Source organism: Nannospalax galili, unplaced genomic scaffold, assembly GCF_000622305.1.
Source record: "Nannospalax galili isolate Female #2095 unplaced genomic scaffold, S.galili_v1.0 scaffold227, whole genome shotgun sequence".
NCBI lineage: Eukaryota > Metazoa > Chordata > Mammalia > Rodentia > Spalacidae > Nannospalax > Nannospalax galili.
The window spans coordinates 7,760,573-7,775,702 of NW_008360303.1; the positions used below are offsets into that span (position 1 = coordinate 7,760,573).

The following is a 15,130-nucleotide window of genomic DNA, read 5'->3' on the forward strand; positions in this document are numbered from 1 at the left end:
GCATCTTGCTGCATATGTATTAATTATAGCAGAGAATAAGATACAAAGAGAAGCCTTATCATTATTTAGGGTATTTTTTAAAACAGCAACATATATATCCACAATTGGCACAAATTCGATTAGAGAATTTAAGAACATTAAATGATTTTCAAAGACTTTTTTCAAAGACTTAGGGGATATTAATTGGCTTCATCCTGTGCTTGGTATTCCTACTCATAAGTTACACAATTTATTTCAGACTCTTCAGGGTGATCCTGCTCTTGATAGTCCTAGAGAATTAACACAATTAGCAAAGCAAGAGCTTGAATATGTTGAATTCGCTATAAAAAATAAATTTCTGGAACAGGTAGATATTGATAAACCTATTGATTTGTTATTCTATATACTTTTCATTATCCTACTGCAGTGCTGGCTCAAGATGAGAATCCTTTGGAATGGATAAATACCAAACACACGTTTCCAAAAACTCTCATTAAATATGAGGAATTGCTTGCTACATTAATTATGCAAGGTCGTAACAGGAGTATTGCTATAAGTGGAACAGATATAGATGACATTTATATTTCTGTACCTCAAGATTATTTTCAGTTCTTATTTGCATGAACTGATGTATTACAAATAGCTTTAGCAGACTTTGTAGGATTAATACATTATAATAAACCTGCTGGTGCGTTTTGACAGTTTCTTCAAACTCATCCTTTTGTAATAAATTCAATTATAGCTGAGGTACCTATAGCTAATGCAATTACTGCTTTTATTGATGGAACTAAATCAGGAAGGTGTGCTTTCTGGGTACATGATCACTTATATAAAGTTTTCGATACACCTTACACTTCAGCACAGCAAAATGAATTGCAAGCAGCTGTATATGCTCTTCAATATTTTCCTCAAGCTTGTAATTTAGTTACTGATTCAGCATATGTTAGTTATGTGCTTAAGAATATTTTTTCTGCGGTAATTGAATTCTAAAGCACCATTAGATACTCTCTTTGCTTCTGTCCAACAATTACTAAGGCAACGTGTTAATCCTTTGTATGTTATGCATATACGTTCTCATAGTAATCTTCCAGGACCACTTACAGAAGGTAATGCTAAGGTTGATCTTTTAGTCTCTTTTGTTGATGCACAAGCTGATCATGATGCTAGACACACCAATGCTGGATTTTTACATAATTATTATAAAATACCTTATAGACAAGCACAACAAATTATTAGACGCTGCTCAGTGTGCCGCCCTTTACATCTTCGAACACTGCCTACAGGAGTTAATCCTCCTGGTCAACAGCCTAATGATTTGTGGCAGATGGATGTTACTCATGTACCTGTTTTGGAAGGTTGCAATATTTACATGTTACTATAGATACTTATTCTAAATTTGTTTGGGCTACTCCTCTTACTGGAGAAACTACTAATCATAGTATTGAACATTTATTGGCCTGTTTTGCTGTTATGGGCAGTCCAACAGCCCTTAAAACAGATAATGCTCCTGCTTATACTAGCAGGCGATTTAGGAAATTTTTGGAATTTCATAAAATTAATCATATAATGGGAATTGAATATAATCCTCAAGGACAAGCTATAATAGAATGAACTAATGGATATATTAAAATGTATATTAAAAAATTAAAAAGGAGTTATACATTAGATTATGAGGAATTTAAAACCTTAAGACAAAGGAATCATAAATTATTAATATATGAAATATTATTATTAGCTTCTTAAATTTGCCCCAAGGAGAAGTTTTATCCCGTGCAGATAAGCATTTTTTACAGGAATCATCACTCCGACCTGATCCAGTGGAAGTCTGGATTAAGCCAGGAGAATCTCAAGATTGGATACCAGGAAAATTACTGATTCCAGGCAAAGGGTATGGTTTTGTCTCTATAGGAAATGGAGTCTCTTTCTGGCATCCCGGCCGATGGATCTCTTTGCGGACCCCAACCAATGAAGACGGCGGTGCGGCCCAGAAAGGATCGAGAGATGCCACTCCAAACAATGGCGACATCATCCCTGACTAGTAAACGTCAATGTTATCAGGAAGGATCATCATCTCCCACTTGGGGTCAAATGAACGCTTTGATTTCTAAGACTTGGTCTGTGGTTAGTCATGCAGGAAAGGAGCTTACCCCAGAACATCTATTTCTAGCTATGTGTGCTTTGATTACTTGCACTTCTGCTGCTAAAGCTGAGGTAATATATTGGGCTCATGTACCTAATCCCCCTCTTCTCCGTCCTTATACTTGGAAGGAACCTGTCATAGTAGTTACAACTTTTCCTATGAATGTGTTATCTCCACCTTATGGAACAGGTCAGCCAGATTATCCTAATGAAGAAGGGACTTTTTAAAATTATACTCAATTTGTGTCTCCTGATATTATGTGTTTTGGAATTCCTCCTTGTTATCCTATAAGACAGCAAAATTAGATTGTTCCTGGTGGTACTTGGGATAGGAGTCGTACACGGCTAGTGCACCTCTCGGCTCAGTCTGTAGGTCCTGATTGGACAGAATATGAGGACACAGATGCCCTAGTTTTGTTAGAATGTGAAGGCTTTTCTTATAATCGGATAAAGTACTATAAACCTTTGGTTTGGCAAAACTGTAGAGGGATAAAAGGGAAAATTTATAGGTTTCAAAATCATACTTGGGTTGATTGGGGTCCTTTGGGAAGTTGGTTAAAAGGTTGTAGTGAATATAATAAGTCCAACTCATATTGTATACTGAATGATACTGTTCCTATGAATAATCATATAAAGAATGATAGACTTATGGCTTGGGTGGATGGAGGAATAGCTAATCCTCGACCTCAGATGAGAATGGGATCAAGATTATATTCTCCTCAATTACATGTATGGAAATTATTAGCTGCTCTTAAGCCTGTGGATATTTTAAATGGCACTTATGCAGGTACTAAAAATTCTCCCGCATATTATGATTTTTTTAAGGTTCAAACCCATAATGTTACAGCTTGTGTACATTTCCCTTTAGTAATATTAATAGGACCCATTATCATACAGGGGATGAAGTTAACTTGTCAAAACTGTCGTTTATATACTTGCCTTTAGTTATGATTTTAACTCAACGAAATTCTTTATGGATTCCAGTGAAGATGTATCATCCCTGGGAAAGCAGTCCAGTTCAAGGATTAATTATGCAACTTTTCAAAAGACTGTTACGACGAGGCAAACGTATGATTGGCTTGATTATTGCTGCTATTTTGGGACTTATCGCTTTAGCTGCTACTACTACTACTGCTGGTGTGGCATTTCAGAAATCCGTACAAACGCAAGACTTTATTGAACATTGGCATGATGATTCTCATAAACTTTGGACACATCAGGCTCAGATCAACTCACAACTACAAGAAGAAATTGTGGCTTTACAAGGGGGATTACATTGGTTGGGAAATAAGTTGTTGGAATTACAAAAAAATATGTAATATGTATGTGATTGGAATTCTTCTCAAATTTGTACTACCCCATATAAATATAATGATTCCAAATATGAATGGGATAATATAGAATTGTATATTCAAGGTAAAATGGATAATGTAACTTTTAATGAGATACAATTACAGGAAGAGATATATGAGATATTTTCAGAAGAAATACCTTCTACAAGTTCTATTGATCAAGAAACTACTACTTTAGCAAACATCCTTCCTGGTCTTGATCCTCGAGGATGGTGGCAAAGTTTGTCACATAGTCTTGGATCTTCAGCTGTTACTTTTATAATACTTTTATGTGTAGTGTTTATAGGGTATCGATGTGTTCTTGGAATCATATCTAACTTTACTAGTAAGCAATCTGCTGAAACATTAATTACTGCTTTGCATTATCATAATGAGAAAATGAAAACTGAAGATAATAGAGAATCACCTTCATTGTGAAGAGTTTAGTGGGGTTTGCAGTAAATCAAGGACTGTATTCAATATAAGATTGTGCTTTCTTGCTTATGAAGGCCAGTAGCCAATGACGGGTAAGATCTTCTGGGAGAAAGTCAACCTAAGACAGGGAGTAGTTGATAGAAGCTGTGTACCAATGACGGGTAAGACTTTGCTCTTGCAGAAGACAACCTAAGACAGGCACGGTCTTTCTGTCCAGAATTATAACCTGACCTGGTGTTATGAAAAATAAAGGGGAATTGTGAAGGCCCAAGCTCTGATTTGAAGTGAATTCAGAGTAAGGTCTGATCTGAAGTAAACTCAAACCTGGACTGGGAAGCTTCAGTTCCCTGAGAACTTGGATGTTCTTCTGCAGTGATTTCTATCACGAGACTGACAGTTCCTTGAACCCTATTAAGTGTACATAAGTAAGCTTGTATAATGAAGCTACAAAGATAGATAAGATCCCAAAAAGGGCTGAGCCCTTGGAACTTGAAGATATTGTAAAGGTCAGGAAGGTACTGCAAATGTCAGAATGAGATAAGTTGGCTAGAGAAGAACATTTTCTTTTCCTCTTGTTGTACTATAAATCAGGTTGATTCTTAGAATAAAGCATGCATTGGTTCACCTCTGCGTCCCCTGCGTCCTGATTTCTTCTGTACCTATACCTCGGGGCCCCCAAGCCCATCAGGCTTGAATTGTGGTCACTGACCCGTGACAAGTGCACAAGGAAAATACAAATATAAAAGAACTGCTGTATAAGAAGAATTCAAAACATAATAACTGACTTTGTTGTACTATATGGCAGCTCTGACTGTGAAGAGAAGCTGAGTTCCAGGTTATGAGCAGGAAAGGTAGAGCAAGCCTGGGGGTTAGGGAGCTGCTCTGCCCTTATGGACTGTGCAGTCTTAGACAAGTGAGTTGGTATCTGTGTATCAAGCTTCAACATCTGCGACATAAAGATAGCTTGCACTAGAAAGTAAGGATGGGGGGGGCCTGGAGAGATGGCTCAGTGGTTAAGAGCACTGGCTGATTTTGCAGAGGAGCCTGGTTCGAATCCCAGCACCCACATGGCGGCTAACAATCATCCATAACTCCAGTTCCAAGGGATCCAATGCTCTCTTCTGATCTCCACAAGCATTGCACAATATGGGTGCACCCACACATACACAGGCAGTACACTCATGCACATAAAATTAAAAAAAAATATTTAAAAAACTACTAAAAAAGAAAGTAAGGATGTACAACAAGAGCCACAGAGATCTCTCAGGATGGCGCTGAAGCTAGCCTGGAGGCCTCAGAAACCAAACTTAGGATGCTGTGAGCATCATACTAAATAAAGTAACAGTGTATTATTAAACTATTGAATGATAATTCATTTATCATGCTACTAAATAATATCCTTATTGATATAAATCAAATAAAGAAACAACAAAGAAAAAGTTCTTATAATATAGAGTTTAGTTGTAGAAAGATAATGACCGAAAATCAGTCTTTTCTGAAGAACACAGAAAATTCAAGAATCAAATGGGTGTTAAAAGTCAGTGAGTTAAAGATTTTAATAAGATATTTCTATCCAGTTTCCCTACAAAACACTTACTATAAAGAAAAAATAGTAACTATCCAGTAGCGGACACCACCTTAAACAAGTGAACAGAGCTAACATCACCAATGTGGACTTCAGAATCGATTCCTGAGAAGGATGCAGGACCATTTCTGGGGTGCCCCTGCCCTAGTACAAGCCTAAATGAAACCAGCAGGAAATAGCAGGCAAATCCAAGTTGAAAATTCTTCTCCAAAATGACTGACTTAGACATTTTAGAATTTTCAACATCATGAAAGACAAAAAGAGACTAAAAAATATTTCCAAATAAAAAAGTGTAAATATGTGTGAGAAATAAACTTGATCTAGGGCTGGAGAGATGGCTCAGAGGTTAAAAGCACTGGCTGCTCTAGAAGACCCAAGTTTGTTTCCCAGCATCCACTTGGCAGCTAACAACCTTCTGTAACTCCAGTTCTGGGGGATCTGATGCCCTTTTCTGACCTCCTCAAGCATTGCATGACAAGGGTGCACTTACCTGCATACAGGAAATACATAAAATAAAAATAATGAATAAAATATTTTAAAGAGAAATAAACTTGATCCAAGACTGGGAACAAAATAATTGTGAAGAATAATACTAGAACAACTGAAAATATTTGAATACGGACCATACATTAGAGAATGACATGAGATAAGGAGATTATACGATGTTGTTTCCTGATTTTGATAACTGTGCTGTGCTTATGAAAAAATGCCTTTAATTTAGGAATACATATGATTAGTGTGTCTAGATTGAACTAATCCAGGATCCTCTGTGCTGTTCTTGCAACATTTCTTTAAGTTTGATGTTATTAAAATTAAATTCATGCTAAAAGCAAACCTGTTATGCCCCCTAAAATTCTTATATAGCTCCATATAAGGAAGATTATCTTGGGCTATCTCTCCATTGTGCAATGGTGAACTAAGAAATCTTTGACAGTCAGTGTTCTTAAGGTGAGCAGGGAAATTCTTATTCGTAGCATCTGCTAACTTTTCATAGCCATTTCCACCATTGTTGTGGGATTACTGAGCACTCAGTTGAGAAGGGAAGGCCCCCTAAATAGTAGACCAACAGGAGAATGAGGAAAATAGTAGTAGACAAATAGTAACTAAACCTGAAGAGTAACTTTTAACACATTTGTAAAACCCTTAAAATTTTCATTATATAATAATCACAGCTGACAAAGTATACAGCAGCCTGATTAAGTTATTTATCGTTCTTTTTGCATCAGAACATAGTACCACTATATTAACTTGTTTATTCTTCAAGACTAAAGCCAATCCTTGACTTTTCACTATTTTAAGTAGGTCAGAATATTTCTTTGAAAGCGTAAGTTTGTCTCAAACTTGTGGTCCTCTTGCCTCAGCCCCCCAAGTGCTGGGATTACAGGCATATAGCACAATTCCCAGCTCACTGCTTTGTTTTGATATACAATAGAAATAAAACTGTATTAAGATACTTTGGCTCTAAGCAAATAGGCTTTGGTATCACATCAGCCTCAATTCACTTTGAACTACCTACACAGCCTTAGTGAATTCACAGTATTTTCTGAATCTTTCCTCATGTGCATAACAGGGCACAATACCCAATGTAGTAAGTCTCTATCTCTTTTTTAAAATTTATTTTTATTTTATGTGTATGAATATTATGCCTGCATGTATGTAAGTGCATGCATGTCATTCAGTGCCTGTGGAGGAGAGAAAAGGGTGTTGGATCCCCTGGAACTAGGGTAACAGATGGGATATGAACCTGGGTCGTCCGCAAGAACAGTCAGTATTCTTAACCTCTGAGCCATCTCTCCAGCCCCCATCCTTATCCTTATTTAACCATTCTAATTAAGGTGTCCCTCTTAGTTTTGCTCCATTAGTGCCCATCTCTGACTTTGTTCAGTAAGCTTATCATTATTTAAAAGATATTTTCTACTTTAATTAGTCTCTTTTTCATTTAATGGAACATTTCATATTCTATTCAAGCAAGTATTTAGAAATTCAAGCAGTGTCTTGAAATCAGAGTAAGTACTTAATAAGTATTTTTAGAAAAATGAATGAATGAATGAACAAGTTAATGACCAGCCCCTCCTCTCTTTTACACGGTCTCTTCTCTACAAGAAGCCTCAGCCCTTTCGACACTAGCTAGGTAAGCATTCGCTCAAGCTGCCCACAGTTCGTATGCAAACATGTGACATAATCAAAATCAAACACACTCCTTTCTCAGAAGCTGAAATGAGTCTGAGACAGAGGAGCTTTTTCCCTCTGTGGTCTAAGATAACAAGGCCACTGTGAGCCAGTAGTTTTTTGTGGTCAGTTTTTCTATACATGGGAAGAATTTAATGGAGGATAAAGCCAAAGAGAAGATAAGTGGAGATCAGAGATGGAAAACACACCAATGAAAGAACTGGCCAAACCCTTGCATTCAGTGAATGGTAGACTTTTAGCACACTGCTTCTCATTAGAAGTTTACTTCTGGGCAAGTCTTTAACCTCTAAGCTCATTTCCTCTTTTGAAAATGGATGGCTGAATTAGATGATACCCCAAATCCTCATCACTTTTCAAATTTTGTTTTTGTACATATTGTTTGGGTGCATGATTAAAAATATACCAAGTATGGGCTGGAAAGATGGCTCAGCAGTTAAGAGCATTGACTTCTATTGCAGAAGGCCTAGGTTCGATTCCCAGCACCTACATGATGGCTAACAACTGTCCATAACTCCAGTTCTAGGGCATCTAATGCCCTCTTCTGACCACCATGGGCATTGCATGACATGGCTGCACTTAACACATATTCAGGCAATATACGCATATATATACAATAAAAATAACAAATAAAAAATACACCAAAGTACAAAATACCAAAATACAGCCATTTTCATGTTTTGTTAAATCTGATTAACATTGCCTTAAACATTGTCATTCCTTCACATAATTATCCAGGAAACAGAAAAGGAACATTGAGAGCAAACATATTCTCAAAGACGGAAGCTGTAATACAGTTTCACATGAAGAAAGAAAGGAATCCATTAGCATGGTATTTGAAACTCTAATCTGTATTAACTCCTTGACAGGAATCACAAAGTGCAAAAACCTGCCATTGTTACTGGTGGATCCTTACCTGGGCAGGGCTTAATGTTGCACATGATGATTTCCACAGCATTCCCTTCACATGGCCGCCCACCGTGCTGAGCTGATGGGTTACTGCAAGTCCTGGTCCTGGTTTGGTTGCCATGCCCACAGCTTCTTGTGCATTCTTCCCAAAGACTCCATTCTGACCAGTGACCATCCACTACACAGAGGTAAACCATTATACCATCAAGTAAATTTCAGTAGGAAACACTGATCCTGAGGTAATCCAAAGGTAGGGAACAGAAATTAGTATCTGTTGAGCCCCTGCCTACACGCTGAATTCAGATGTACCTGGACAGAGCTTATTTTGACAGTGTCGTGTTTCTGAATCTGACCCTTGACACGGCTTCCCGCCATTGGCTGGAAGGGGGTTGTTACACAGCCGGCTCCTCTTTTGGATGCCTTTTCCGCAGGTGACACTGCAGGACCTCCAGACAGACCATGGGGAAAACCCACCATGAACTGCAAAAAAACATTGCACATCATCTCAGGATTATAAGCAAAAAAATTGTAAGCCAGACTTCATTTAAGTTATATACTGGGTGCAGTGCTGAGTCTGTGGTTGCTATGGAACAGCTATGGGAGTTTTCCTTTAGGGGAAAGATGAATAGCTAGAAGAGAGGGAAGAACTTCAGTCAATTGGAGTTCCTTCTCAGAGTCATTGCTGACTCACACGGACATGGCTATGGGAAGAGTTAGAGACAAGGAGCTTATGTACCGTTTACCATTTGGATATGTATCATATATATCTAATTCATGGCTTTCTGAGAATATTTTTTGTCTTAAATTCGAATACAATTTTAGTTTAAGATCTTGAATTGTCAGCATGGTATCTGAAACTCTAATCTGCATTAATTTAGTGCTGTTAGTCCATAAACTGAAAGGAAACTTGGATGAAGATGCTTCATAATTTTGGTGCTCTGAGCTGCCCTGGCTACTGTTTCCACACTTACCCTGGACTATGACTGGCACTCTGACAAGGACAGAGCCCATCAAGTTTCGAGCAACACATTCATACTCAGAGGTGTCTTCTTTCCGAGCAGCCGCAATATAGAATGAGTTGTTGGACAGCATGCTAACTCGGTCATCCCAGGGAATGGAGTGTCCTTGGCGGGACCAGGTGATGGCTGGCCGAGGTTCACCAGTTGCCTGACAGTCTAGTATGACTCTGCCACCAGCATTCACAATAGTTTCCACTGGCTCAAGAGTGATAACAGGAGGACCTATGGGAGAAGCATAGACCCCTTCTTGGTTTTTATGGAGCTATTTTAACATTTTTTGTCCTATATTAATTGGTGACCTTATTTATTTGTTTATTTTTGGTCTTTTTGAGACAGGGTCTTCCTGTAGCCCCAGCTGACTTGGAACTCACTATGTAGACCAGGCTGGCCTTGAACTCACAGAGATCCACCTGCCTCTGCCTCCTGAGTGTTGGGATCAAAGGCATGTACCACCATGCCCGGCCCAGTGACCTTATTTTTAAAAAGAAAAGAAAAAAAAAAAAACATTTGGCTGATTTCCTTATCTAAGCACTGTTGCTTCCCAGTTACAAAGATTACGAATTGTAATGGCCACTAATAAAAAATTTTCAGAGCCTTATTTTATTTAGTAAATATCAAAGTACTTGAAATCCCCCAATTGGGTTAGCCTAACACATGGGCTTTTTGCCACCTCGGTTTCTACCACTCTCTGAGCATCTATGTCCTTACAGATGGTGCTCACTAAAGGATTCCTGTTATACCCAACTACCTTGAAGTGAGCACAACTTTTAAACAGAGAAAACACCTACTACCCTTAGTTGCTCTTGTTGTTTTTGGCAGTTTCACATGATGAACACTCAATTCTTTTCTTCAAACACTTTTGAGGCAGAGTCATGATTAACTCATTCTTCCATCACTCACCAGCAATCATTTGTTTAGTGGACATGCACTGAGAAGTTTCTGTTTTCTAGGCCCTATGGTAGGTGTTGAGACAGATAAAACAAATCTCTACTTAGCACATCAGGCGAATCAGTCACTGGAAATGGAATGGAAGAGGAAAGCATAATGAAAAAGAAAGTAGGAGTGACAGGCCTTTGCCATCGAATAGAATGAATTAAAGAGAAGAATGGATGGCTCCAGCGTTTTGATTCCTTTTTAAAAAATTGTACTTATTATTTTTATTTTATGTGTATGAGTGCATTGCCTGCATGTATGTAAGTGTACCCATGTCACGCAATGCCTCTGGAAGTCAGAAGAAGGTGCTGGATCTCCTGGAAGTGGAGCTACAGATGGTTGTTAGCCGCAGTGTGGGTGCTGGGCTCAAACCCTGGTCCTCCAAAAGAGCAGTCAGTGCTCTTAACCGCTGAGCCATCTCTCCAGCTCTAGGGTTTTGATTTCTATAATATTCTCAGTGTTTGGATAACTCAATTGAACACAAGAGGAAGACAAGATCTTTTGGGAGGCATTGGGGAGTGATGATTTATATCTTTCTGGGACATTGATCTTGAGATATCTGTGAGACACTCATATAAACAGGTGTAGATGGCAGGTGGATTCAGATATATTCACATGAGAAGCTCAGAATCAAGATGTAGACAAGGTATATGGACTGGTGAGCCTTTCATAATTGGATAAGATTGTGTCAAAGAAGGATGTAACATAGTAAAAAGAGGACCAAACACAGAAACATATAAAGGCATTAAGAGATGGACAGGTTTACAAATAATACAAAGAACTGATCACTGAGGAATAAAATCAAGAGAAAAGAGAATTCAGGTGATGAAGTCAAGGAGCTTGGAGAGGAAGGTGAGGTTATCAGCATCTGCAACAGAAAAAGCCACCCAATAAAGTTCCTGGAGCCATAGTGAGCTTCAGTTACCATCTGCACACAACTCAGATTGTGGCCACATTTGTGAGGCATTTTCTTAATTGCTAATAGATGTAGGAGGACTTAGCCCACTGTGGGATGGTGCCCTCCCTGGGTGAGCTTGGCTGTACAGGAAAGGTGGCTGAAAGTGAGGCAAGAAGCAAGCCAGGCAGCAGCATCCCTCCATGATCTCTGCTTCCGATTCTGTTCCAGGTTCCTGCCTTAGCTTCCCTTGATGATGATCTGTAAGATGAAATAAGCCCTTTCTTCCCTAAGCTGCTGTTGGTCATGGTGTTTATCACAGCAACAAAAAGCAAACTAGGACACCTAGAAAGAATCAGATGTGAAGGAGTTGTATGTAGGTACCAGGAGGATGTTTACATTGTTCTACAGAGCAAAGAAAGGCTTCATTAGGGAGAAAGGATTGTGACTGGATTTTCAAAAGTGCGACCATTTCAGCAGGAAGCTGTGAACCCTGTTTGGAAAGAAAGACATGTTATGGATATAGACATAGCTTTATTTTTAAGACCAAAAAGGATGGTTGATCAGAAGAGTAGTGCTTCACAAAGTTTTAAATGATGGATAAAACCCATGCTTTCTTTTCTGCAAAGAAACTACAGTTAAACCAGTGAACAGAGGGCAGTCAGGGCATTCTTGAGGAAGATGACAGGATGGCTCCTCAGTGATGGTGAGACTGAACTGAAAGGTAGATGTTGAGAAGGGAAGGAGCATCAGATAATCCTAAGTGGTGGCAGCCTATTTTAGATGGAGGAGTGTGCCTGTAACAACTAGACCATGAAACAAAATGGAACTAAATGCATCTTGTTGTGATAATAATAGGGTGGCGTCTTCTGCAAAGGCATTGCTGACACACCATCGAGAAACTTTGATAGGCGTCATTCGCTTACCTTAGCTCTGCTTCTCAGCAAGGGTCCCACAGCACACTGCTCTTCCACACACGCTGTGTCGACCCCTTGCTTCACCTTTCAACTCATGTTTGCATCACATCACACTAGAAGTATTCCGTGCTTTACTTCCTCATATTAAGAATATGTTATATATTTTATAAACTGATGTTTTATCAATAAATTTACTATATAAGCTTATCTGCTATGATTGAGAAAAGTATGAAACTAAACTCACATCTTAATTTTAGATACCATATTTGGATATTTCTAATTGTCCATAAATCTATAAAGCAATATAAGCATAAAATTCCACGTGTACATATTTCAAGGTCAAATTAAGCACAAAATTTACATAATTATCAACCAAATATGAATATTTTTCTCTAAATAAAAACATTGATTTTGGCTTTAATATTAGTTTGAATTGTATTTTTAATATAATTTGTTAAAAAGAGCCACTGCCAGAACTTGTACATGAGCAGATCTTAACAATGCCTTTCATAAGCTGGGTCAGTGGAACAGTCTTCTAGGGGAAATGAATCCTGTGGAATCATCTTTATGTTCATTCAAAAACAAGGGGAGGGGAGTCATCAAAATAAAATTTATGTGGAAAATGTGAAATGTGTCCTCTTGTTGAGACATAATTCACATCAGCATATTAATACTTCTGGAAAAATCTGTAGAAAACAAACTTGGCCTACTTAAGCAAAGCTGGACCTCTAGTAGAGTTTAATAGATATTTAGAAAGCAAACGAATTTTTAAACCCATTTTTCCTCAGGTTTATTGGATCACAGATCCCAGTCTTTCCTATTAATATACCGAGGTTATCATCTGGTAGGTGTGAACATTAGTTAAACATTGTCTTAGTATCTACTAAATATCTACAATCTGGTCAGCCTTACAGAACTGGAGCTTGGCAAAGAGCTGCCAGGAAATACCAATCTAGAGATCTCTCAATGAATCTCTCAGTGAATCACTCTCAGTGAATGAAGGAAATGTTAACTACAGCCTGTTAAATACAAAATAGATTGCTTTGTTTCACTTTTCACTACAATGATGTCTTTGGGGCAGCCCCTGACATGGTTCTGTAGACTTTCCACTGGGCCATTGGAGCCTGTCACATTTTTCTAATTTTGAAAGCTCTGTTTTCTGATGATGTTTACTCAGGGCTCCATGACCAACAGAGAATCCTACCCAGAACACACATCTGTTTCATGGAAGAGGGATGCCAATCGGTCTGGGAGGCCTTCTGAATTCATTTAAATTAGTGCTCATTTCTAATACGTATCTGTAAAGCATATGAAAGGACATCTTCGTAAGCATGCACCAAGAGCCTGGTGAAGCACAGGGCGGCACTCGCTGTTGTCAAAAGGCTCTGCCTTCCAGCCACGGTGACTGCACACTGCATGTCATGCCAAGAGAGAGAAAAGTATCCGTAGACATGTGCTATTGTCCTTCTTCATGACAACTGTTCCCTCATCAGCAGGAGACAAAATCAGACTCACTTGCAAGCTTAAAGAAAATGGGCATCCTCCCTTAAGCAACATTTCGATAGGAAGATAGGAAGTACTAGCTGGAGATTACCCAAGCAGCTTACTTTGTAGAGTCAGACTCATGCTGCGTTCCACCACCCCGGCTTCGTTGGCAGCTACACACGTATAGTCACCAGCATCTTCATTCTATGGAAATAAGCATGTTTGTAAACATAGGAGTCTGTGGGAAAAACCAGCTTTCACCACAATAGTGCTTTCGAAATTTTGTTTTTTAAGAAATCATCTTAATGAAAACAGAACAACCTACCTACGTCTAAACTCACTGAGGGTGACAAAAGTAGAAAGAGGAGGAACTCCAACTTAAAACATTTTGATCTTATGCCTTTTTTTGATCTACATGAATACTAATGGGTGGGAAATTGAAGTAAAAATAATGTTTTATGGAACCATATTTAAAATTATGGAAGAAAAATATAATTATAGCTATCTTAAAGATCATTAAACCAGTCAGTACAAATTACCTAATCTTTGTTATTAAAAATACATTAGCCAGGCATGGTATCTCACGCCTTTAGTCCCAGCACTCAGAGGCACAGGTAGCTGGAAAGCCATGGGATTGAACCCAGCCTAGTGAGTTCCAGGCCAGTTGGGGCCATAGGAAGACCTTGTCTCAAAAAAACCAAAAAACCAAAACCCAAACCAAAACCCATTAAGCTGAGCCCCAAGAGAGTCTAAAATTAAGGTGAGAAAGTGAAAAACTAATTTACTTGTAATAATAAATTACAGACTGCCATAAATTTATACAATTTATATATGATAAAGAAAATATGTACTACATGAATTTTATTTCCTATACCATATATGCGTTTAATTTGAGATTTCAATATATTATACATTTAGTTTTCTATTTTTATTTTATGTATCTGTGTTTTTAAAAATATTTTCTTTTTGCATGATATTTTATTTATTATTTTTTTATGTGTATGAGTATATTGCCAGCATGCATGTAAGTGCAACCATGTCATGCAATATCTCTGGAGGTCAAAAGAGGGTGCTGGATCCCCCGGAACTGGAGTTAGGGATGATTGTTAGACGTAATGTGGGTGTTGGGAATCGAACCCAGGCCTTCTGCAAGAGCAGTCAGAGCCATCTCTCCAGCCAAAATGTGTTTGTTTTTGCCTGCATCTGTGTAAGTATACCATTGTGTGCAATGCCTGCAGAGGCCAGAAGTAGACTTGAAAGTAGAGTTATATTAGTTGCCATGTGGGTGCTGGGAACTGAACCCCAATCCTCTGGAA

At 38.3% G+C, this 15,130-nt stretch overlaps 1 protein-coding gene across 1 annotated transcript in view; it reads right to left on the reverse strand.

Moving 5' to 3' along the window:
* Window positions 1-15,130, reverse strand: part of Hmcn1 (hemicentin 1) — a 492,592-nt gene that overhangs the window by 48,679 nt on the left and 428,783 nt on the right. The window contains exons 86-89 of the mRNA XM_029559235.1: window positions 13,937-14,018; window positions 9,537-9,806; window positions 8,875-9,045; window positions 8,573-8,743 (exon numbers count right to left, since the gene is read on the reverse strand). Of these exons, the coding sequence (XP_029415095.1) occupies window positions 8,573-8,743; window positions 8,875-9,045; window positions 9,537-9,806; window positions 13,937-14,018 (694 nt within the window). The remainder of the gene's footprint in view (window positions 1-8,572; window positions 8,744-8,874; window positions 9,046-9,536; window positions 9,807-13,936; window positions 14,019-15,130) is intronic.